The 23,670-nt window shown below is 31.1% G+C and overlaps 3 protein-coding genes across 3 annotated transcripts; 2 read left to right on the top strand and 1 right to left on the bottom strand.

Annotated features, from left to right (window-relative positions):
- Positions 1 to 6,169: 6,169 nt before the first annotated feature.
- Positions 6,170 to 6,927, top strand: LOC117927143 (dirigent protein 22-like). Its single transcript, XM_034846559.1, has one exon. The coding sequence runs from the start codon at positions 6,217 to 6,219 to the stop codon at positions 6,754 to 6,756; it is 540 nt and encodes a 179-aa protein (XP_034702450.1). The 5' UTR covers positions 6,170 to 6,216; the 3' UTR covers positions 6,757 to 6,927.
- Positions 6,928 to 15,777: 8,850 nt separating this feature from the next.
- LOC117927194 (dirigent protein 2-like) lies at positions 15,778 to 16,479 on the bottom strand. Its single transcript, XM_034846633.1, has one exon. The coding sequence runs from the start codon at positions 16,428 to 16,430 to the stop codon at positions 15,897 to 15,899; it is 534 nt and encodes a 177-aa protein (XP_034702524.1). The 5' UTR covers positions 16,431 to 16,479; the 3' UTR covers positions 15,778 to 15,896.
- Positions 16,480 to 19,458: 2,979 nt separating this feature from the next.
- On the top strand, positions 19,459 to 20,062 carry LOC117927239 (dirigent protein 22-like). The gene has a single exon (XM_034846691.1). It carries the CDS (start codon positions 19,497 to 19,499, stop codon positions 20,034 to 20,036), a length of 540 nt encoding a protein of 179 aa, XP_034702582.1. The 5' UTR covers positions 19,459 to 19,496; the 3' UTR covers positions 20,037 to 20,062.
- Positions 20,063 to 23,670: the final 3,608 nt, after the last annotated feature.

Raw genomic sequence — 23,670 nt, 5'->3', positions numbered from 1 at the left:
TCTATTGTTTAGTTTGGAATTTATGACTTGCATCAATAACATCTATATCTATATCTATATATATATATATATAATTTATAACATTTGTAGAACATATATCTACATTATTTAATATGACAATCAAACTTTGCATGTAAGCATGAATTGTATTGCACAAGCTGTCAATTATCTAAATTACATGGTCTAAGTGTTATTGTTTAGTCTATATTTTGGATGAGTAGTTTTAGCACAAAAATTTTTGGGTAGTAATTTCTAATTTTCTACAAGTTCTATATATTTTTCATCATACATCCATTATTCAAACTTAACTCGACATGAATCATGAAGCATATATTTTGTTACTACTAAATACAAGTGTAAATTTTTAATCTTATCTAGAATTTCAAATTAAATTATCAACAAAGGAGTACACAAACTTTTCTTTTTCTTGAAATCTTGCATGTGGTAATATCGAATTATATGTCCATGTACCTAAATTGCAATTTATAACAATAATACTCTTGATAAGAAACAATATTGTTTTTTTTTTCTTCCTTCTTAACACTGCAAAGAAAACAAACAAATCTAGTACAAGAATTATAAAACTATACAACAAATGAAGTACTTAATCATAAATTATACACTAATTGAACCTTGTGTTTCATTATCAAGCAATTCTATAGTGAACCTCATTTGGTGTTGATCAATTAGAAATTGAACTTCATAGTAAGATGCTCTATTCATTTTATGCACTCTTTGAATTCCTTGAGGACAACCAATATTAGTATAAGGATATAATAAAGGGTTTTACTATTATCATAACAATCATAATAGTGTTCTACTCTATGACTAAAACCATAATGATTGTAAACAATAATTTCTCAATTTGTATTTTCTTTTAAATTATCTTCAAGTCATATTATTGCCACATGTGAAGTAGAAAGTGCATTAAAATTTCTTTGATTTAATTCAATATTTGGTCTTATATAGTTTTGATAACTTTTAAGATTATATACATACATGCATACACACACACATATATATATAATCATAGAGTAGAGGAAAAATGTAACTTTCTATTCCATATTTTATTGGGAATCCAAATATAAATATATATAGGCAATCTATTTAGGAAGATAATTATGAAAAAAATAAAATATTCACTATAAGAAAAAAGGCTTGTTTGACCATCATGGTAAGTGTTATATGTCATTGTAGCATTCTGATTCTTATGTCATCTATCCCAATGTCAAGGTAGGGATATAAGAAATCTTGACATATGTACACTATAATGTAGGCATACAATTCATTGCTCATCATATGTCATAGTCTCTCTAACATATGTTAAAATTGAATGGAACATATCTCAAGGTTGATCTAACATATGTCAAGGTTATGAACCACATAGGTCTTGGCTGGAACCATGTATGTTCAGGATAAGCACAACATATGTCATGGTTGCTCCCACATATGTCAAATTTGAGTATCACATATGTCAAGGTAGGGGGATAGGCACAACTCTCAAGGTTCCCTTTGAAAAATTTTAAAAATTATTTTTTAATATAAAAAATTGACCCATCAATTGATATTGTTTAAGTATGATAATAAAAATCAAATTATCCTTATTTTCTCTATAATCAAAACATGTTTAATATACATTTGACTATTAATTAAAGCACAAATCAATAAACTTGTTTAAAGTTGTCCCTAATTTCTTTATATAGAAGAAACTCATATAATATACAACTAAATTAAAAGCACACCATAAGACAGTATACAGACTTAAATTAAAGTTGTTCATGTATCCATAACCAAATATCTTGCATCCATATTTAAGCATTACTTTACAAGAAGGCCCTAAATTGCCAACACCCAAATTTCGAATCTGTGGCAAAAAAATATAGAGCATATAAACAAATTAAAAAGAAAAATGTATAATGAGGAGCAATCAAATATCCAACTTTAATTTATGAAGAATTTTAATAGCAAGCTAGCCACTACACCTTTGTTAGACAATAATAGATTATTTCTTAGTAATATGGGTAAACAAACCAACTCTCAAACATTAAAATATTGATATAGCAAAAACACATGGAGCTAAACCAAGAAGTTAAACCTAAAACAAAAATCATTTCAATCTAACCTAACGAAGTTAACGTCTCAACCCAACCTCAACCAAAATATTTAACTATTTAAATCATTATTATGATTTTTTGAAAGCAAAAGCTTAAACCAATTCATAAGCACCATCTAATTCAACAACATATGTATAATATTATGAATTTTATGCAATGGAACATTATAGCAATTATAGTGGGCTTCCCGGTAAGAACACTCCCACTTGAGTTGGACAGAAACCATGAAAGAACAACTCTACATTCTCTCTCTCCATCCTATACTAATAAAATAGGAACCACTAAAAACTAGGTAATTGGTTAAAACTAAGTACAAAAAATAGTAGGTGAAGGAAAAAGTTAGATTACTACTACTCTTTGGTTATCGGTGATCAAAGCCTATATGGATTGAAATTGGTTCGAAAATTTTAGAAGTTGGATATGTTACTTTTGGTGTACTAGCTTGTTTCTTTTCAAATTTTCTGCCATTTTATTCTTCTGTTTGAAGGAAAATGTTTTATTTATGATATCTCACATATAAATTGCTGAATTGCAATAAAAATTATAAAGAAGAACAATGGACTTCAATAAAACAGATGCTAATGAGAAGAACTTGTTGATCACATCCCCAAGGGCTGCTAGGATGAGAATGTCAAAATCTTTAAAGAATTTATCACTGTCAAATTACAGAAACAAACAGAATCCAAGGCAACAAAATCCATCATGGTGATTTCAATATCAGAGATTGCCAAAGATTCAATGTATGGTAGTTGAATCAGCAAAAATTTTCGTCTACAGGAAATTAAATCTACATTTATGATATAAACCTGTACCTTTCAACCCATCATAAGAGTGCTATATACTCACAGTAGGTTTTCCAGTTACCACAGAAAATTTTCGAGTACTCATCTAGTATCCATGCCATGGTCTGTACTATTCTTAAAATTAACTAAAAAATAAAATGACAAAATTACCATTTCTTTTTCATTTCATACTTTTCTAGCTTCTTTGGTCTCCCAAAATTGCAAATATTTCACAATATTCCTTTTACAATACCATTAGAAAATATAATTTAATTTCTAAAAGATCTAAAATTGTAAGATGGACTTAAAACTAAACACTTGATATTACATATCAATTTTCAAAAAAGCAGATGATAAAACTTATCAAATGAAAATTTTGAGTTGGTCTCTTATCCGTGAGTACCAGACTAAGTTGGAATATATATATATATATATTCTGACACTTTTTTTTTTTTTTTTTTTCTGTATCCTAATCATTAAAGTGACTAAGTTGGAATATATATATATATATATATATTCTCACACTTTTTTTACTATATTCTAATCATTAAAGTGCATATAAGACTCACTGCTAAAAGAGAATAGGAAGCATCCAACATTAAGCATTAAGGTCCACTCCCCAAAGTGGCCGGTACTAGACCATTGGGATGATGCTCAACTCCACAGCTACCTTGTCACCTGGGCCGCCTTGACCAACCCAGCCTCCTTCTAAATCACATTACCATATGACTTTATCATTAAACCCACAATCTAAACCTGTGGGGGCCCAATTTGCAGCATATTTTGATATATACGATTAATATGATAGAAGAGGAGGGCCATAAGGGTAGTCGAAGAGATCTTGATGGCTTTAGATCCTTTAAACCATCACAACATTTTCCCTAAAACGTCCAAGGTCACCACCAAACTATACAAGTCAAAGACAGCTAACAAATTATACATACATGCATGCTCCCTTTGGTTGCTGAGAAAGACCAAGAAAAAAATGATAACGCAACCAGCTATATTTTACCATGCTCTACATAAAGGTTACATGAAAAATAAATAAATATGATATCAAATTGAATGAGGATGGAAAAAATAAATGAACAAATTCAGCAAGAACTAAAACAACTCCAAATCTATGTAAATGCAAACTATACCTAACTTCATCTAAAACTGCTAATTTGAGGTTTTCCTTAATTATTTTTCTATATAAAAAGAAATTATCCATGAACCATACCAACCAATCAAAGGAAATGGGTTGCAAGAGATCAATTTCTTGCACTTAGGCTAGGCATCAAAAGAGTTTGGTTCATCATTATTGTTGGAAAGTATCTCAAATTTCTAATAAGTATAGATTTCTTTTGTATATATAATGAATATTGTATAGAATATTTCTTAAGTTGATTTATTAATGTAATATTAGATTTTCTAATTGAATAAGGAAAGTTGTTAGAAATATCTCTATAAATATTCTAGGCCATGAGAGGAAAAGTTATGAGATAGAGATGTGCTTGTAAAGACCATGCGAAATGGATAGAAATGTGAGGAAGAACAAGAGATACTTGGTGGAGTAAGGGAGCTCGTGGTTTAGGGTGTCCATACAAGGAGTGAGGAAATATGAGATGTTTCAAAACCCAATTGTTGTATTTGATTCTATCATCTATAATATATTCTCTATAATATAGTAGAATGATTTTCACTCATTCGTGGAATGTTGACTGAACCACATTAAAATCTTATGTACCTTTGTGTAGATTATTTTATTTTTGTGTTCTGGAACTAACATTGTTTGCATTGAAGTTTTTGTTGTTAATGCAACAATTATTGTAGTCAGATAAGCTCTAGCAAATGCAATCTTTTGATTATTTAATCCCCATACAATTGAAGCAACCTCCAATAACTTGTCTTTTTGCATTTGGAGCTCTGTATTTGGGATAATGTACCCTTTTTGATAAGGGCAAAGCTATTCTAAACAACCCCACCAAAGCCACATAATGTGGGAAGCAAAGTATCTCTAAAAACTAGAGTAATAACAAACAAAGGAACACATTTGCATGCCATGGAATTCAAATGGCAACCAAATAATCTCAAAAGCTTACACCTTGGCAAGTCCATTTGAAATTCAATACAGAAAAACCTAATAACTAAATCATTTTATCCATCACACAATCCACACATTTTCCTCGATAAATCATAAGAAACCCATATGAGTCCAAAGCAAACTAGAACATTTCCGGCAATTAAATAATTTAATATGTGGAAAATTTGAGGTTTTAGATCTCAAATTTGATAGGCAATACCAAAATCAACATAATCTTGATTCAATGATATTCTACATGAGCAAAAGAGGAAAATATATTATTAGAATATAAATAACAAGAACAAATAAAAAAAATGAAATATTACCATTTTCGCACTTTCAGTTAATCAATTAAAAGAGGCAAAGACCCATTCAAAGCCACAAAAGTGCCAAGGGAAGGAGAGCCCATTTGATCTAAAACCTAACCAAATCTTGGCCACTAATTATGTAATTGTTTCAAGGATAGTGCTATCACCTATCAAAATTACCTTTTTAATCTTTAAGTTACATATCCCACTTATTATCATGTTTGATTCAAAAGTCTACATAGTTGGTCCATCTATTCCTTGTTAAGTGAGATTTGAGTGATTCAAAAGCACAACTCTTTGTTCTAAATTTTATGGAGAATGCAAGTCCTAAATATATATAGGCAATCTATTTAGGAAGATAATTGGGAAAATAAAAATAAAACATTAATCCTAAGAATTAGGAACCTATGAAACAAAAAGCCAAAAACTATGTTGTTATATGTCTTTATTTAAAAAAAAAAAAAAAGACACAGATGAATACTCTAATAAAACAACTAGATAAATAGCCAGAGTTTATCCAAAGTTATCTGGCATTCCTACTTGCCAACAATATATATGTAGTTGACCTTAAGCTCAAAATGTATATATTCCTTTATTTATTTGACGTAAATTCGTATCATATTTAACACCAAAGATGTAAAGGCAAATGAGTTATTGTAAGTGTATACATATTTTTGAACCTCTATGCTTCTTGGGGAGTTGAAGTAAATAATTCATGAAACTAATGATTGGTGAAGTGGCAATTAGGAGAGTGATCTTTTTTAAATACGTTTTCCTTTCTAAAAGCCAACCACCTTTTCCTTTTTTTTTTCAAATACATGTGGATGGGAAACCAGAGTTGGCTCTCTCCACCATTATAAATAGACCCAATGCAGTACTAGGACTTCTGCACAGCCTTTCCATACACTCCCAGTAGGCCTTAGTCTCTGAGCTCGAACTACCCACCCATGGCGCCAACCTCACCAACAGCCTCTGCCACAATCTCCTTCCTCATGCTTCTAGCCATATCAATATGCCTAGAAGCGAAACCACTCAAACTCAAACAAACCCAGGTAGTTTTCTACATGCACGACTGGGAAACAGGGGCAAACGTCACCGCCATCCCGATTGCTGGCCTCCCGAAGAAGCCATGGGCGGTTGGTACATTCGCTACCATCATTGCTATTGATGATGCGTTAACTGAAACAATTGATCGCAATTCAGCACAAATAGGGCGCGCCCAGGGCATCTATGTGAACTCAGCTCTGGATGGCTCTGACTTACACTTCTTGATGTCAGTGGTGTTCACGAACAAGCAGTACAACGGTAGCAGCCTTGAGATTCAAGGTGCTGATAGGTTTTTCAATAAGTATAGAGAGGTTTCGGTGGTGTCTGGAACTGGGATGTTCCGGTTAGCCCGGGGTTATGCCATCTTGGAGACTGTTTACTTAGACCTACCAGTTTCCAACGCCATCATGCGTTGGAATGTTACGGTTCTTCATTATTGAATTATATGGAGTCAGGCATCTTGATATGTGTCTTTGTTTGTTGTGAGAGACAACGGTAAATAAACTTGAGCATGAATGAATAAAGATAGTATTCTATGTTTGGGCCTTCATGAATGTACTCTTTTGAATTATTGTCATATCAAGAGACATAGAGACATTTGCCATTCTTTAGTACTTGTGTAACTGGAATCTCAATCTTTCGAACAAGTAACTTATTTAACTTCTTCGTTAGTTTTTAAAAATGATATCTAGAAACGTTTTTGTTCTCAGATTGAAAGTGTGTACCATAGTGATTGAAGAAGTGTTTTTAATCTTTTTAAAACTTATATATTCTTTTCTTTCAAGTATTAGAAAGGTTAAAAATACTTCTTAGAATTACTATTAAACGCACTTTGATGCATGCATTCTCCCTCCCTCCCTCCCATGTTTGCACTTTGCAATGCGTCCTTCCTTTTCACAGGTTTTTCTATCAAAAAGAGACACCTTGCAGTTCCCTTTTGCCAGATTTGCCTTCATAAAGAACGGTGAAGTTGCACTGTCAGACCAGCTGGTTGTGGACTTTGCATGCATTAGAGCTACTAGCAAGAGATCCAATTATTTGAGCCTATATTTTAAAGTAATGCTATTTATTCTTAAATCTAATATTGGTTTGAGTTAGTCCAAAATTTTTGAAATAATTTTTGAGAGATGATTAGCCAAGTTTGAGTTGAATATTATTTTGAATCCTGTTCTGCCTAACGTAACATAGGTACTTATATAATTAGTAGATCCATTGGCATGATTGCAAAGTCACCTGTGACTTGGCCTTTCATGGGTGTATCAATGTAATTACAAGCATTAACAAGAGTGAAATAAATAAGAAAAAAGAAGTAAAAAACACAGAATTTTGTTAAAGTGATTCAAGAAAGAAGAATTTCGGCCATAAATTGTGCAATTCTTGGGATAAGCTCAAGTTTCCATTGGGTTAATCCATTCCATCCTACTATATTAGGAATTCATTCCTGATTTAAGTTAGCATTGCCTGCAAATCCACTTACCCATCCATAGAGACAAAAAGACATTAACAAGTTTACATTTTTTTCTTGCTAGTAAGTTACAACATTGATATGGTTATTAACTTAAATGTTAGCTTGATTAACATTACTTAGACTATATTTAGTTCCCCAAAAATATTTCAAAAAATGATTTTCTCTTATTTGATTTACTATAGGAAATATTATAGAAAATTAAATATGAAAAATTAATTAATTAATTAGGAACTTATATATTTTCAAATTATTTAATCCTTATATGAAAAAGAAACCGTTGAGTAAAATGAATTTAGATAAACATATAAAAATAATTTATTCAACTTAAATTTTTTTTTTCTTTAATTTCTATTTTTTTTTCCTTTATATTTTCCCTTCCAATTTTTCAACAACCAAAAATTAATTTTGGTTCATCTCATCGAGTCCTAAGTTCCTAACATATTAGAAAATCATTCCATATTTAAGCTGCCACTAGGCACATGAAAGCCTACCCAGGCATTTATGGACATAAAGCATCAACAACTATTCATATTGTCCGCACTACCAACTATTCATATGGTCTTACTATTATATTACTTATTATTAACAAATTTATATGAATGACTATTATAATAAATGTTGACTTGTGTACATTATTCCTCCACTACTTAATAATATCCATTAGCCATCAGTTTAACCTTTTGCTTTTTGAATTGATAATTAACCTTATGCTGCCACATGCAGTTAAACTTTCTTATTTTCAGTCAAATTTTCAAATATTCTTCTTTGTTGTATTTGTGAAGGAGTTCATGAAACTAGGAAGAAAAGAAGAAAGTGAAATATTGCTTTCAACAAAATTTCTTTGATCCGATTGAAACGCGCATGTATCAAGGGATATTATAAGCAAAAGCCATGCAAAACTGTCACATGGGTTTTCAAATTCAAGTAGTCACTCAGTTTGTCTTGTAGCCTGGAAAATTTTATTCAATGTTGATGGCTTTGACCAGTAATCATTTTTAATTCAATTTCATATCTTTTTACACAACCCAATAAAAAATTTATCTCTCCTGGGCTACAATTTTTTGTCCAGGCCTCCATTGTCTATACTAGCCAATGAGTACAGATCATGCAGCCATGAGAGCCAGACTGTAAGTTGTTGTCCAAGGCCTATAGAAAAAGGAGTGGCGGTGAGGCTGCTGCAAACGAATATGCTATGTTGTTGGCCAAGGCATTGAGAAAAATCAAGCAAGAATCTTGTTTTCATGTGCCAACCAACAGTTTCCTTTTCTCTTTATCTCTAATGGGATTTAAAAAATGTGACGGAAGAGGCAAGGATTGTTATCGGAAGTGACAAGGAGTGTTATGCCAACGGAAACTGATCAATTTAATACACAAAAATAAAATAATTTACACATAATAGTTACGAGGTTTTAATTTAGTTCGGCCAATGATACCTTCGTACCTACATTCATGGATAAAGGAGATCGTTAATTTTATCATACTATAAAAAATATTATAAAATACAAAAATCAAATACAATTGTTGGGTCTTAAAACTTCTCATGTTTTTCTACTTCTGATATCTACACTCTTAAGTACAAGTCCCTTCACTTCAGTTGGTGTCTTTTATTCTTTCTCACATCTACTATGTACGGACTTTATGTCTCAATCTCTATTTTTTGACATTTCTCTCATATCATAGAATATTTATTGAAATATTCATAATAACTTTCATGTAATATTATTATGACATATCATTATAGAAAATGTTCTATATAATATTATTTACAAAAAAAAAAAAGAATATATATACCAGTTAGGAAATTTGATGCAAACCCTTCCAACAGTCTATATCTTGGATTTAATTCCATTAAGTCATTCATCTCTTTATGAGACAAGATTTTTAGAAAATGTATTTGAACCAAATCCTTATTCCACACCATGATTTCATTGTGTGCTACACTTTTTGTATCACATTCCAATGAGAGAATATTTAACTTTACTTTTAACTAAAATTCCTTTTAAACTATTTGAAGTGTCAATAGTATAGATGAGTATACAAGGTATGTACTAAGGGCTTTTATATACCCTCCAAGACATTCAACCTTGCACTTTCGAAGAGTTGACTACACAAATACTTGATATAAAAACAAATGCAAATGAAAACATGTCTATTGAAGAAATTGAAGATGATACTATTGAGGGCAAAAACATCTACCAATAAAGATGAAGAGAGTATGACATCAAATTTCACTACAAATGTTCAAACGTAGATACTTTATTATGCTCCAAAAGCATAAAAAGTTTCCTATTCGAGTAGACATGAATGGATAAAAGTTACTCATAAGTAAGAGTCTAATTCATTTGAATAAGACATTATTGTCAATGTTAAATAACAGACAAGGTAAAGCCCATGGATACACGTCAACCTTCTAATATGACAAAAGGTTGAAAAGTAATGATACTCCTCAATCATGAGTATAAACTGCATATTGTTCTTAACCTATAAAAGCTTAAACTGTAATGTGTATATATATCAAGCTTATGCCAAAAAAATAAAAAATAAAAAAAAGACTTTATTAGCAAACTTCTTAAACCGAATGAACAAGTTCTTTACATTAAAGAAGTCAAAATTCAAATATTATAAATTAAAATCTCCAACCTTCTTTTGCATAAAACATTCTAAAAAAAAAAAAGAATGTGTGACTCAAAAGCCAAATCCAAAAATGAAGTTTTAAATTTAGGATTAAATTTTAAATATTATTCAATAAGCCCTTGGAAGAATATCAAGCATGATAAAAAATAAAAATAAAAACACAGCATTCATCCACTTTCAAAGTCGAAGAAGGCAAAGTCAAAATTCATTTTCTTTCTTCAAAGAACTCGAGGAAGTTCTTTATTAGTTCATCTAAGACTAAGCCATCATTGACTCTCGATTAAACTCTATTTCAAGAAAACGTGTTTATCTCCATTGGATCAAAATCAAGTCTAAGCTCGATACATTCTTTAACAAGCTTATGAAAAAATATTTAATATAACACAAAAGTATCATTTATCCACCTTTAAAGCAAAAGAAGACAAAGTCAGGTTCTTCAAAACACTCGAGGAAATTCTTTGTAAGTTTATTTGAGACCAAATCATCATTGACTCTTAATTAAACTTTATTCCTAGAACATGTGTTTACCATCCTTGGATCAAAATCAAGTCTAAGATTGACACATTCTTCAAAAAGTCTATGAAGAATATCAAACACAATATAAAAATGTCATTCATAGTACTTAAGTCGCACTAAGTGTCGAATATACAACAATGTTGTGCGTCAAGATTATAACTTATTCACATGGGTGTTAAATATGGTTCTAATTTTAATTGAGTGATAAAATTTGAACACCACGGTGTATCTAATTCAAACCAATTCATATGAGTTAAGATTTTAACGCTTAAGTTATGTTAAATGTTGAAAATACAACACCACCGCATGTCAAGGTTATGACTTGTATGCATGGATGTTGAATATGGTTTCAATTCTAAATAAAGACTTTAACACTTCAGCTATAATAAGTGCTAAAAATACAACACTTTGCATCACGGTGATGACTTGTCTACATGAGTGTTAAATATGGTTTCAATTTTAACTAAGTGTTTAAAAGTTAAATACCTTTGTACGTCTAAGTCAAGTCAATTTGCATGAGTGAAAACTTTAGTACTTAAGCTTCATTAAGTGTCAAAAGTACAAAATCACCCCACGTCAAGGTTATGACTTATCTTCATGGATGTTAAATATGATTCCAATTTTAATTAAATGTTTGAAGGTGGACACCACTACGCATCTATGTCAAATCAATTTGCATAAGTGAAGACTTTAACACCAAAGTATTGAAAATACTACATCGCTCTATGTCAAGGCTTTAATTTGTCTACATAAAGGTTAAACTTTAAATATTCATCTCTTTTTTTTATATATATTTGAGTTAAAAAATTTTCTTGAAGTGCAAAGATAATTTTTTTTGAAGAATTTTGGCCTTGATTTTAAAAATAAATAAAAATTGAAAGCAAATTCATCTATGCAAGTAATGCAAGATTAACATGTGTTTGGGAATGGTAAGTTTTTTTCTTCCTTGAAAAAAAAAAGAAAAAAAATAGAGGGAGAAAAAAAAAAGTTAAAAAAAGGGAAAGCTAATTTGAAAGTCTTAAAAAAGGAAAAAGAAAAAGAGGATCTTCTCTCAAGCCACAAGTGTGTGTGGTACAAAGCGCTATGCAAAGCACTACATAAGAAAATAAAAAATAAAAATCATGGTGCTTCTCATTGTTACTTCAGGCTCGCATTCCTGTATGCATCATACGCGCACCACAATGGCCCACCATGGAGGTACGTGATCAATCATGGAGATGCAATCCGTCAAGGATGAATAACTTCTCGTTGAGAGTTCGTCTCTTAAATTATTATCTTCTTTATATTAAAAAAACAAGGACAAATTGGAATGAAAGATATCTATGAAGGAAAGAAACTGGATGTTGAAATAAGAAACTTTTTTTGTTAACGCAACGTCTTCTTTTGATATCAAGTGAAAGACAATCAAGAAAATAAAATAGTGTTCACGAAAAGCAGGAGTAAGATATTTTGAAATAAGAAATTTTCCTATTAAAATGTTTCTTTATAAATAAATAAATAAATAAATAAATAAAAGAGGATTGAAGACTTGAAAAACTAATTTTTAGACTCATATGTGCACATAACAAAGCATGTACAAAATACATCATAAAATTGGGATATTTGTAAACATAAAAATTTTAATAAATTAAATTATCACTAGATTGGTTTTAATTCAACAAAATTTAGGCTTAACAAGTAATGGGTCATATACATTGGACACGTGACATGTAATTCAAAAAGTGACATTTGGTGAAATTTGAAAGCTTACAAAATTAAGTCTTTCAAAAAAAGATTCACTTATTGATAAATTTTCTAAACAAAGGAAACAAATCTTCCAATTAAAGTCAAAAGAAAATTAATAATAAATATTATCTTGTTAGAAAATTTCCTTAGTGAAGGAGACAAATTGTTAAAATCAAATAACCAAATTTTTTGAATTAAGCAATCAAATCTTAAGGATTCTAAATTTAATTTTCTAATTTCACTTATAAATAATGATGATTTTCTTTAATGGAGAGGGTTGAAAAAATAACTTCATATGGGAAAAGAGGTTCATAAAGAGAAAAATAACATTTCACAAAAAATCCCTGCATTTCGAAGAAATTGTAGAAGTACTAACACGTGTTCTCATTATTCAACAAATTCATTTGGGATCAAGTCACTCTAGGCCCTCAATTGATCTTCAACTCTAATAAAACACTTTCATTGTTATCTTTAGGATTGTGATCAAAGTGATTGAATCAAAGGAAAAATATTTTTTGTAAAGAATATTATTACAAATATTGTACCCTACGGTTATTTTAATACCAATTTTTTATTTGCATATTTTTCTTTTAATTTTGCTTCTTTTACTAGACTTCAAGAATTTAAGCGTACACAAATTTAACAATTAAGAATGAAAAAGACAAATTAAACTATATGAGCAATCAAATATAAAGAGAGATGGGATAGAGAAATTGTAAACACAAGACTTGGTAATGATTTGGCAAAACATGGGCTATGTTCACTCTCTTCAAGCTCTAACCAATATGAGGGTTTTCACTATTCCAAGGTTTTTAATCCAAGCTTCCAAACTTTATAATTGAATTATGTTCCAAGGGACTCTTACAATAATAAGACTTTTAAAGACAAAGTCTTTAAACTATCTCCCTTGGATTATGGCTCCAATGGATCCTCTCAAGACATGCCCACTCTTAAGCTTTTCCAAGTGATCTCACGCCTGGCAATACCTCACAAATATTATAATTGATGAGAAAAAGATCCAACAAATTTACACTCAAATGAATACAAAGATAAAACTAGAATTGAAGTACATTAAGATGAATACAAGCTTTTAAGCAAGGTGTGCACTCAAACATACTCCCTTAAGGCTCAAATAATATTTAATAATGATTTTAAACTATTTCTCCTAATATAACCTTTAAATATGACTTGGAAGTCTAAACTAATCATTAGGTACTCTTAGAGTTGGACCCATTGACTATCTAGTCGAAATTGGCTATTAGCCATTGGGGAAAAAATGCATTAGTAGGTGACCATTATGCCCCAAAAGCTTGTACGATTGAGCAATTGGTTAGAGAAGTCCTCAACCGATCAAGTTTTCCACCTCAACTAACTAAAATAACCTTTTGCCAAATTGTTTTATAAAATTTCTCTTAAAACGATCAACCACTTTGGTTAACCACTAGTCACACATACAAAAAAGTATGAGAAACTAATGCACCAGTTACCTTTAAGGGTTTGAAGTGGTTCTAATTATTAGGAATTTGAGACATCTCCGAGCAGTTTTAGGGCCCAATAGTTATAGATATTTATGTTCTCTATACTATTTTTATTAATTAAATAGTTGAATATTCTCTTTCATCTATGAAAGTATGTATTAGTCAAACCACATTCAAAAGTCTATATTTTTATGTGTGTATGATTTTATTTTATGTTGTTTCATTAATGTGATTGCATCAGAAGTTTGGCCTGCATAACACTATTTATATTGGTTGATGGAGCGTACTAGTGGTTTGATTGTTTTTACAAGGGCAAGATGTATGTACACCTTCTAGAGAATGGTTCAAGAAAACATCACTCTTATAACTGCAATTGGACCATACAGCCAGGGGGTTGTTTCTCTTCTAGGAATTTTAATTCACTATTACTTCTACCAGGTAGTGTGAGAATAAAAGTCTTAATATTCCCATCGATCATACATGAGACTACGTACTATGAAAATCAACTCATTATCATACTATATTTCCTGTAAATCTTTTGCATAGTTCAGAAATTAATGCAATTAAATGGTAAAGCCTCACGAGATAAATTTAGCTAGATATTATTCATTTTTTTAAGATTTGTGCTCTGGTTCCAATATGTATTTTATTGTCGAATATTATGACCATAAATAAAAGCCAAATTCGACTGTCACATAATTTTCTAATGCAGTACAAAGCATGCAATTACAAATGGAGCCAGCAGGTCATTGTGCCGAGCCGCTGGCAAAAGGATATGTCATTCCATAAGTTGATGTGTAGGACAAGGAGAATTCAATTTCCAAGACAGCCAGTAGGTTGTTGTCTCAAGGCCTCTGGAAAAAAAAAATGTTATTCCATATGTTGATGGGTAGGGTAAGAAAAAATCAACAGCCTTAGACTAGAAGGGGTAAGAAAATATTAGGCAATGTTTGATAAATATTACCAAAAATAGTTTTTCAGTTTTGAAAATAAAAAGAAAATTTGAAAAGATGTTTGGTTACAATTGTTTGCAAAATAAATTCTTGATAATTGTTATGAAAATATTGTGTTTACCGAAAATATATTTTAATTATTGGGTTAATTTTATTGACTTTTCCCGAGCTTTTACTAAGTGCATTTGATTGATATTTGTTTGAAATTTTATCAAATATCTCTCCTATATTTTAATTATTTGTTATTTTTATTCATCTTACCTCTCACTCAAAATAGAGGTGTTAAACAAAATTTCAAACCAATAGAGAATAAGTGTGCTTATCCAAAATCTCAAGGAAAGTGAGTGAAATTAACCTTTCAATTATTTTAAATTGCTTTCACTTATTTTTTGAAAATTATTTTAAAAAATAAGTATATAAATATAAAGAATGATTGAAAATAAGTATTATAAATAAAATTTATTTTAAAAAAATATTTCAAAATATAAAAAATAAGTTGAAAATATTTCAAGTTGAAATCTAAAAGCAAGTTGCTAAAAAGTTAAAAAAAAACAAAAAAAAAACAAAAAAACAAAAACAAAAACAACACCTAAGTATCATCTTTCTTGATATGTTTTTTTTTTTTTTTTTGGGAATGTGTAACACCTGTATTGATTTATGCATGATTCGATCAAAAGAGTAGATGGATAAAGCTCAAATACACCACAATAATTTTATTCGATCACACAACCATCTCTTTACCTAAATTTATCAATGGAGATCCCTCACAGAAAATGACACATCCAAACATACAACCTCCAAACCATTCAAAAACAAAGAACCGTAACATTCCACCGAAGGACGGCGTTGAAATTCGAAATATCCAAGTAAACAGTCTCCAAGGTGGCATAACCCCTGGCAAACCGGAACTTCCCAGTTCCGGACACCACAGAAACCTCTCTGTACTTCTGGAATAGCCTATCAGCACCTTGAATCTCAAGGGTGCTGCCATTGTACTCTTTGTTGGTGAATACCAGGGACATCAACAAGTGCAAGTCAGTGCCGTCCAGCGCTGTAGTCACAAAGATGCCATGGGCACGCCCTACTTGTGCTGACTTCCGATCAGAGGATTCAGTTAATGCATCATCTATGGCAAAGATGGTACCAAATGCAAGAATGGCCCATGGCTTCTTTGGGATGCCAGCCACCGGGATGGAGGTGATATTTGCTCCGGATTCCCATTCTTGCATGTAGAAAACTATATTGGTTTGTTTGAGTTTGAAGGGTTTTGCTTCTAAGCATATTGGTATGGCTAGAAGCAGTAGAGGGAGGATTATGATTTTGAGTGAGGTTGGTGCCATGAGCGGACGGTTTGAACTCAGAAGCAAAGGCGTGAAGGGAGTTTTGTATGTGAAGGCTCTGCACAAGAGCTACTGCATTAGATTCTATTTATAGTGGTCAGAGATATTCCAAACTCTTGGTATGATTGGTCGGTCTTAGAAGGGGAAAAGTATAGATACCTTATGGAAAATAGTGCTAAATTACATTTATAATCAGTGACATGGATTTTTTAGTTTTTTATTTTTGGGAAAAGTGTATTTTAAATTTTAATACATATTTTTGAAAAAAAAAATATTAACGACCAAAATATAATTCAAGATACATTTTTGCATCAAATGCGATATGTATATCATTACAAAGTAATACTTGGATAAGTAGGATATCTTTAATTAAAGTATACAAAATCTTGATTATTTTGAGTCGAATATATTAAGTATGGATTCATTTACAAATTTACATTTTATTTTTTATTTTTAGTTTTTTCCCTTTTTCAAAAGTATACATCGAAACATATTTTTTCATGTATTTTTTCTTTTTCTTCTACGGAGCCCATATTCGAGCCATCTTAAGATATGTTTGTATCAATCTATTTATTAATGGGTCCCAACTGCTCTTTTTTCATGGCTAACAAAAATATAATATTAATTAAGTGGTGTTACATGTGTAACTTATATCTCTCATTATTTTGTACTTAAGTCTCACTATTTTAAACCTAAAATGTAATCTTATAATTTTATACCTTGATGTCAATCCATTTATTTATATGTTGGCCTCGTTTTATTTTATGTCTTTGTCTCATTTCTTTTTATCTTAATTTCATATATTTATATCTTTGATTATGTATCATATGCAATGACCCGAAAATATTACAGTTGGATAAGCACCTATTCTACACCTTAGCCTTATTAACTACTCGAGAATTATTATTTATTTGCACAAATAAGAATATTCCATGAAATTAAGAAACAAAATTATCATAGATATAAAAAGGAAAGAACGACTTAATTTAATTGTATTCAAAAGTTCAAATTATTAATGGTGTATTTGATAGTGTTTTTATTTGATGTTTTTTTTATAAATGTTTTTAAATTAATTATTTATTAAGTGGTTTTAAAAAAAATATTATAAGTAATATTTTAATATTATAAATGATTTTTCAAAATTTTAAAAATATTTCCTAAAATTTATTAAATACCTAGTTTTTTTCATAAACACTTTTTAAAACTAAAAGAGCTTCTCATAATTGGTTCTAAGTAATGGAATTGATTTTAAATAAAGTTTTGAATATAGTTTAATATGTGATTATGAAAACTCATTATCATAATTTTTTTCTGAACATAAACATTATTGTTCTCTGATCTGTGCTCAAATTGGAATGCGTGCGTTTATGAAAGAATATTATGAGAATATGTAAAAGCCAAATGGAATAGTTCACATGTAAGCCTGGAGATTCTATTCAATGTCGACCAATAAGCACTTCTATATATCTCGATCGAATAAAAAGGTCTCAGTAGAGACACCACACCTACTCAAATTGTCTTAAGTGCTGTTTCTTTGTTGGTGAAAGAAAGCCAACAAGTTGTTGTCCCAAGGCAACTAATTAATGAAATATGTAATTCCATGGATATTAATGCGCATGGCAAAGAGAAGATCGACATACTCATTCTGATATTTCTTGCAAGAAAATACCAAGATCTTCCATATGTTTCATATGCTGGTAAACCTTCTCCCTTTATTTATTTATTTATGCTCCCATTATTTTTGAAAAGTTTGAGGAAAATGTAAGAATATATACAGGGACAAGGGTCAAAGAAAAAAAATGATTATTAATTATAAAAAATAGAAAGACTCTTAAAATGAAGAGATATACTGTCAAAATTTAGTGTCATAGAAGATAAAGATATTTCAAGTATATAATGGTTGCGAGAACGAGTCGAATTGTGAAGAATAAAAGTTATAAAAAGTTATTTAATATTATATTATGAACCTCTTGTGAAATATTTAAAGCCCTCACCATTCATTTGTTTGTCAAACCGTAGTATTAAGGTTTCAATAATGTTGCCTCAAGTTAAAATAGGTCTCACCATTAAGTTCTTTAGATATCCTCAAAGGGCTCCTAAACTCTAATTTTCAAGCATCAATATATGGCTTTCTAATTAAAAATTGAGAGGTCTAACTTACAAGCCAAATAAATCATTAATTACCTAAGATTAGAGGATCATTTCATTAGCAAAAGGTAGGTCCTAAAGACCTCCTTCTCTTCAACATAAATTTCTACTTAAAAGAAATAAAAAATATAGCATAAGGAAATCATCATTAAAACCTAGGATTCAACTTCAATATTGTATTAAACTAAAGCTTAAAAGTAAGTGCATCTAATATAATCAAAGAAAAGAAGTTTGAGAGATTACAAAATAACGGTAAGGAGAAAAACATTATAAAGATTGAAGTTATAATAATAAGTTCTTGTTAGAATATAGCCTTTAAAAATAAAACATGATATAATAAAGTTATATTTGATTTTCCACTGTTTTATTCATTAATTACATGAAGATTTTAGCATTTAGAATCGCATCATTTACATTGTACATGAGTTAGATGCATTAGAAGTTATATAGAAAATCCAAATTATAGTTATATCCTTTTATTTGAAAACCATAACAAAGAAAAGAAAAGATAAATACTCTATTAATAAAATAATCGAATAATTACTTAAGAGTTTATCCAAAGTGATCTAAATATATATATATATTATTTGACATAAATTCTTATCATATTTAATACCAAAGATGTAAAGGCAAATGGGTTATTATAAGTGTTTACATATTTTTGAGACTCTATTGCTTCTTGGGAACTTGAAGTTAATAATTCATGAAATTAATGATTGGTGAAGTGGCAATTGGGAAGGTGATTTTTAAAAAAAAAAAAAAAAAATACGTTTTCCTTTCTAAAAGCCAAACACATGTATACAAAGCCAGAGTTGGCTCTCTCCACCATTATAAATAGACCCAATGCAGTAGGACTTCTGCACAGCCTTTACATACACTCCCAGTAGGCCTTAGTCTTTGAGCTAGAACCACCCACCCATGGCACCAACCTCACTAACAACCTCTGCCACAATCTTCTTCCTCCTGCTTCTAGCCATACCAATATGCCTAGAAGCGAAACCACTCAAACTCAAACAAACCCAGGTAGTTTTCTACATGCACGACTGGGAAACAGGGGCAAACGTCACCGCCATCCCGATTGCTGGCCTCCCGAAGAAGCCATGGGCGGTTGGTACATTCGCTACTATCATTGCTATTGATGATGCGTTAACTAAAACAATTGATCGCAATTCAGCACAAATAGGGCGCGCCCAGGGCATCTATGTGAACTCAGCTCTGGACGGCTCTGACTTACACTTCTTGATGTCAGTGGTGTTCACCAACAAGCAGTACAACGGTAGCAGCCTTGAGATTCAAGGTGCTGATAGGTTTTTCAATAAGTATAGAGAGGTTTCGGTGGTGTCTGGAACTGGGATGTTCCGGTTAGCCCGGGGTTATGCCATCTTGGAGACTGTTTACTTAGACCTACCAGTTTCCAACGCCATCATGCGTTGGAATGTTACGGTTCTTCATTATTGAATTATATGGAGTCAGGCATCTTGATATGTGTCTTTGTTTGTTGTGGGAGACAACGGTAAATAAACTTGAGCATGATTGAATAAAGATGGTATTCTCTGTTTGAGCATTGGTTTACTATGAAAATATGAGAAAAAAATTTAATTAAAAACTTACACATTTTCCAATTATTTGATTCTTATATAAAAAATAAGAGTTAAGCAAAATGAGTTTAAAAAAGCATATGAAAATATTTATTAACTTTAAAGATATTTTTCATTTTTTTTAATTTTTTGTTCTTTATTTTTTTTTCTGTTAAATTTTTCCCCACGATTTTTCAACAACCAAAAATTGATTTTGTTTCTTTCCACCCTCATCCCATATTTAAATAAGATATCATGTTAAGTTATTAATTTAATTCAAAAATAATTTTTTTAAAATGTTTGAAGTTGGAATTCATAATATTATGTGAATCAATGGTGTTAACTATTATGTTAAATCATTAATTTAAATTAAAAATGTATCTCTCTTGTATGAATAAAGAACAGCACGAGGGTGAGTCTTAATAAAGAGTGGGAAAATTATTAAAAAATAATATTTGAGAATTATTAAATAAAATAGAGCCTTAAAGTTTGGTTTGAATGCCTTAGTTTGTAGATGCTATTGCCTTGAAAGTTGAATTTGATTTCCAATTAAACACGAAGTACCACAATATAAATACTGCCAAAATATGCCCTTTCATTTCACATGGTTTCTAGCTGATTAATTAAGTAGGCTCTCCTCCACATTTCTGTTTAGAAAAGTCATGGCTGCATTGTTTTGTGTAGATATAAAAATAGTTATGCCCTCCCACGCATTCCATAACAGTCCATATATGAATACTTGTCTCCTTTGACGAACAACTCTTTATGGTTTCATGATAATTCTCCCCACCCAAAAAATTCTATATATATGGAAACAAGTTCTTTCAATTCTCCACCACACTTAACCACAATGTCAGCTACACCATTCTTATTAGCTGCGCTTGTTCTAGCCATGGTGCTGTGCTCAGTGTCCCCGGCAAGATCTGGAGCTTCACTTCATTCGGAACAGTTTTTGTTACTGATGACCCTATAACTGAAGCCCCTGATCCCAACTCAGCCCCGGTTGGACGTGGGCGAGGCATGTACATCACCTCCGCGCTGGATGGCTCAACCACCCATGTTATGATATCAATTGTGTTCACTAATGGACAATTCAGTGGCAGCACACTGGCGATTCAAGGTAGCAGCCCACAGTTTCAGAAATATAGAGAAGTGTCCGTGGTGTCCGGGACCGGGCCGCTTCGTTTTGCAAGGGGCTATGCTATATTTGAGACTGTTTTTGTTGACACACCAATCGGTTACTCAGTGATAAAAGTGTAATGTCACTATTCGCAATCCTTAATTATTAGAATGCAGATATGCTACCTATAAATTGTAATGTACACTAAGGAGACTACTAGCTAATAAAATGGACCGCAGTATGAGAATTTGTTGAATTTTTGGCTTTTGTTTTGGAAACTAGCTAGACTTGAACCATCGTTCGGATAGTGAGTGAGAGGAGATGATAAATCCAATATGAAAAAGAGTGGAGACATGCCAGGGCAGGGGGGCAAGAGTTGTTACGGACATGTGGATTGTGAATTCATCCATTTCAAAGTTTTTATTTGTTGGCTTGATCAAACAAATTAACACGTTCTTTTTCAATGATTGTTAAAATATTTATTAAAACAATTTATTTTATAAAATATTTTTAATTAAACTCTCATCTACTTTAAAATCTTAAATTTATGGAAAATATGTCAATAAAGAATAGATTAGTACATACTTTAAAAAATTATAAAATCAAAGTGTTAATTGATTAGTGTCTCATTTACTTTAACATCTTCTCCTATCTGATTTCCAAAATCTATATTTAGATTACCACATCTCATCTATTAAAAAATAATAATAAATATGCTAAAATTAAAGGAAATAAATTTTATTTTCAAATATTAAGGGCAATCAAATATTATATCATAAAATATTACTAACATTTGATACCTCTTGAATTATGGAATGGATTCGATAGAACTATACATGTCCTTGATTATGATTATTTTATTTTGTGCATCTCTTTGATTATTTCTTTTAATGTGCATGCCCTCTTAAGATAGAGTGTGAATGGATATGGATATCCAGCTTGTTTCAAAACATGATGAAGATATTCTTTGACAAATACTTGGAATTATCGACTACAGTATACGTTTGATTCTATACATTAGTTTAATTACTTCCATTCGGTATATCTCTTGCATCATTTTCCTTAACATTCATCCCATCTCTATCTCTCTTTTTCACCAAATCTTTACATTTTATGGCCCTTTTTCTCTATAGCTCATGCACGCGGTGATTCAAAATAACAATGCGTCCTCCAATGAAATGGGGGCTCAAATGCACCAAAGAGAAGCAACTAATATTCAATTCAAAAGGCACCTTAGGGGCCGTCCGGAAAATGTAGGGCTAAATGGTCTTCCTTTTTATTAAATTTATTGATTCTATTGGATCATGTACCCTGAAGGTATTAATTTCTAGCTTATCCATCAAAAGCAGTGCTGCTTTCAGTCCATTTTTGGATTATCCACTGAACCAGCTTGCCAGCTTGGAACCACAAAATTAGAAGTTCTAAGTGGAGGCATCAATATTCTATGCCAAACTCAATTTGGGTTTGATAATTCTCACTTTCAATCTTCAAAACTCGCACCCCCAGTTTGAGGTAAAATCATTGGGCACTAGAATGAATTCAAAGAATTTATCATTTTTCTGATAAAAGTGTACATCAAACTGTGGGTGATTAAAATAATGTTTGAAAATCTCTTCAAAAGAAACGCATGCAATCTCTTAGATCGTATCTTAATTGAATGGAGATGTTCTTCTATGCTTTGAGGTATGTATAAAGCCAAAATGTGTTGAAAAAGCAGTTCAGTTTGAGTGTGGTTTTTCTTAGTTATAAGTCTCTTTTCTTTCTCACCTCTCTCTCTTGCCAATCTCACCAGTCTCCGACCCACAAAACCATAAATATTATAAATCCAAATGGTTATGGTTTGCTCATCTTGGAATAGGTTTTCATGGGGAAAGAAATTCAGAATCCATTTGAGTGTGTGGATGATAGGTTCTAGGGCAAACCAAAGAGCCATGCATATGTCCATTCCAATAGTGCGTGGCAGCAAAGAAAGGATAAGGTATTGGCCAATTTGGAGAGCATTAGTGAATTAAAGCCCGCTTCACAATCACAAGTTGTAGCGGTGCAACTCTTACCACGCCATAACTGAAGTGAAGTGTGAGTGGAAATGCCTTCAAACCCATTTACAGGATCCACAGCCCCACCAGCATGTGCCTGCACCTTTTCTTTTTGAAAGGCATGACTCATTTCTTGTGAATATCGTTGAATTGGAGCTGGTTCTATAACTTCATACACACCCTTTATGGGCCAAACAAATCCCCATAGCGGGATGGGGAATCAACTCTGCTATCATTTGTAATGGCTTACTTTCAATCGTATACATATTATCCATTCTAAATCCAATAGGGCTCTCACAGTTTTAAAAGGCATCTATAAAATTAAGAGAAACTCGTGTTTATATAATATTAAAAACTTT

The sequence above is a fragment of the Vitis riparia genome, chromosome 12, assembly GCF_004353265.1.
Source record: "Vitis riparia cultivar Riparia Gloire de Montpellier isolate 1030 chromosome 12, EGFV_Vit.rip_1.0, whole genome shotgun sequence".
Lineage (NCBI taxonomy): Eukaryota > Viridiplantae > Streptophyta > Magnoliopsida > Vitales > Vitaceae > Vitis > Vitis riparia.
This window is presented reverse-complemented; position numbering and strand designations above follow the sequence as displayed.

Coding starts and splice junctions, on each gene's coding strand:
- LOC117927143 (XM_034846559.1), top strand. CDS start 6,217: ATGGCGCCAACCTCACCAACAGCCTCTGCCACAATCTCCTTCCTCATG.
- LOC117927239 (XM_034846691.1), top strand. CDS start 19,497: ATGGCACCAACCTCACTAACAACCTCTGCCACAATCTTCTTCCTCCTG.
- LOC117927194 (XM_034846633.1), bottom strand. CDS start 16,430: ATGGCACCAACCTCACTCAAAATCATAATCCTCCCTCTACTGCTTCTA.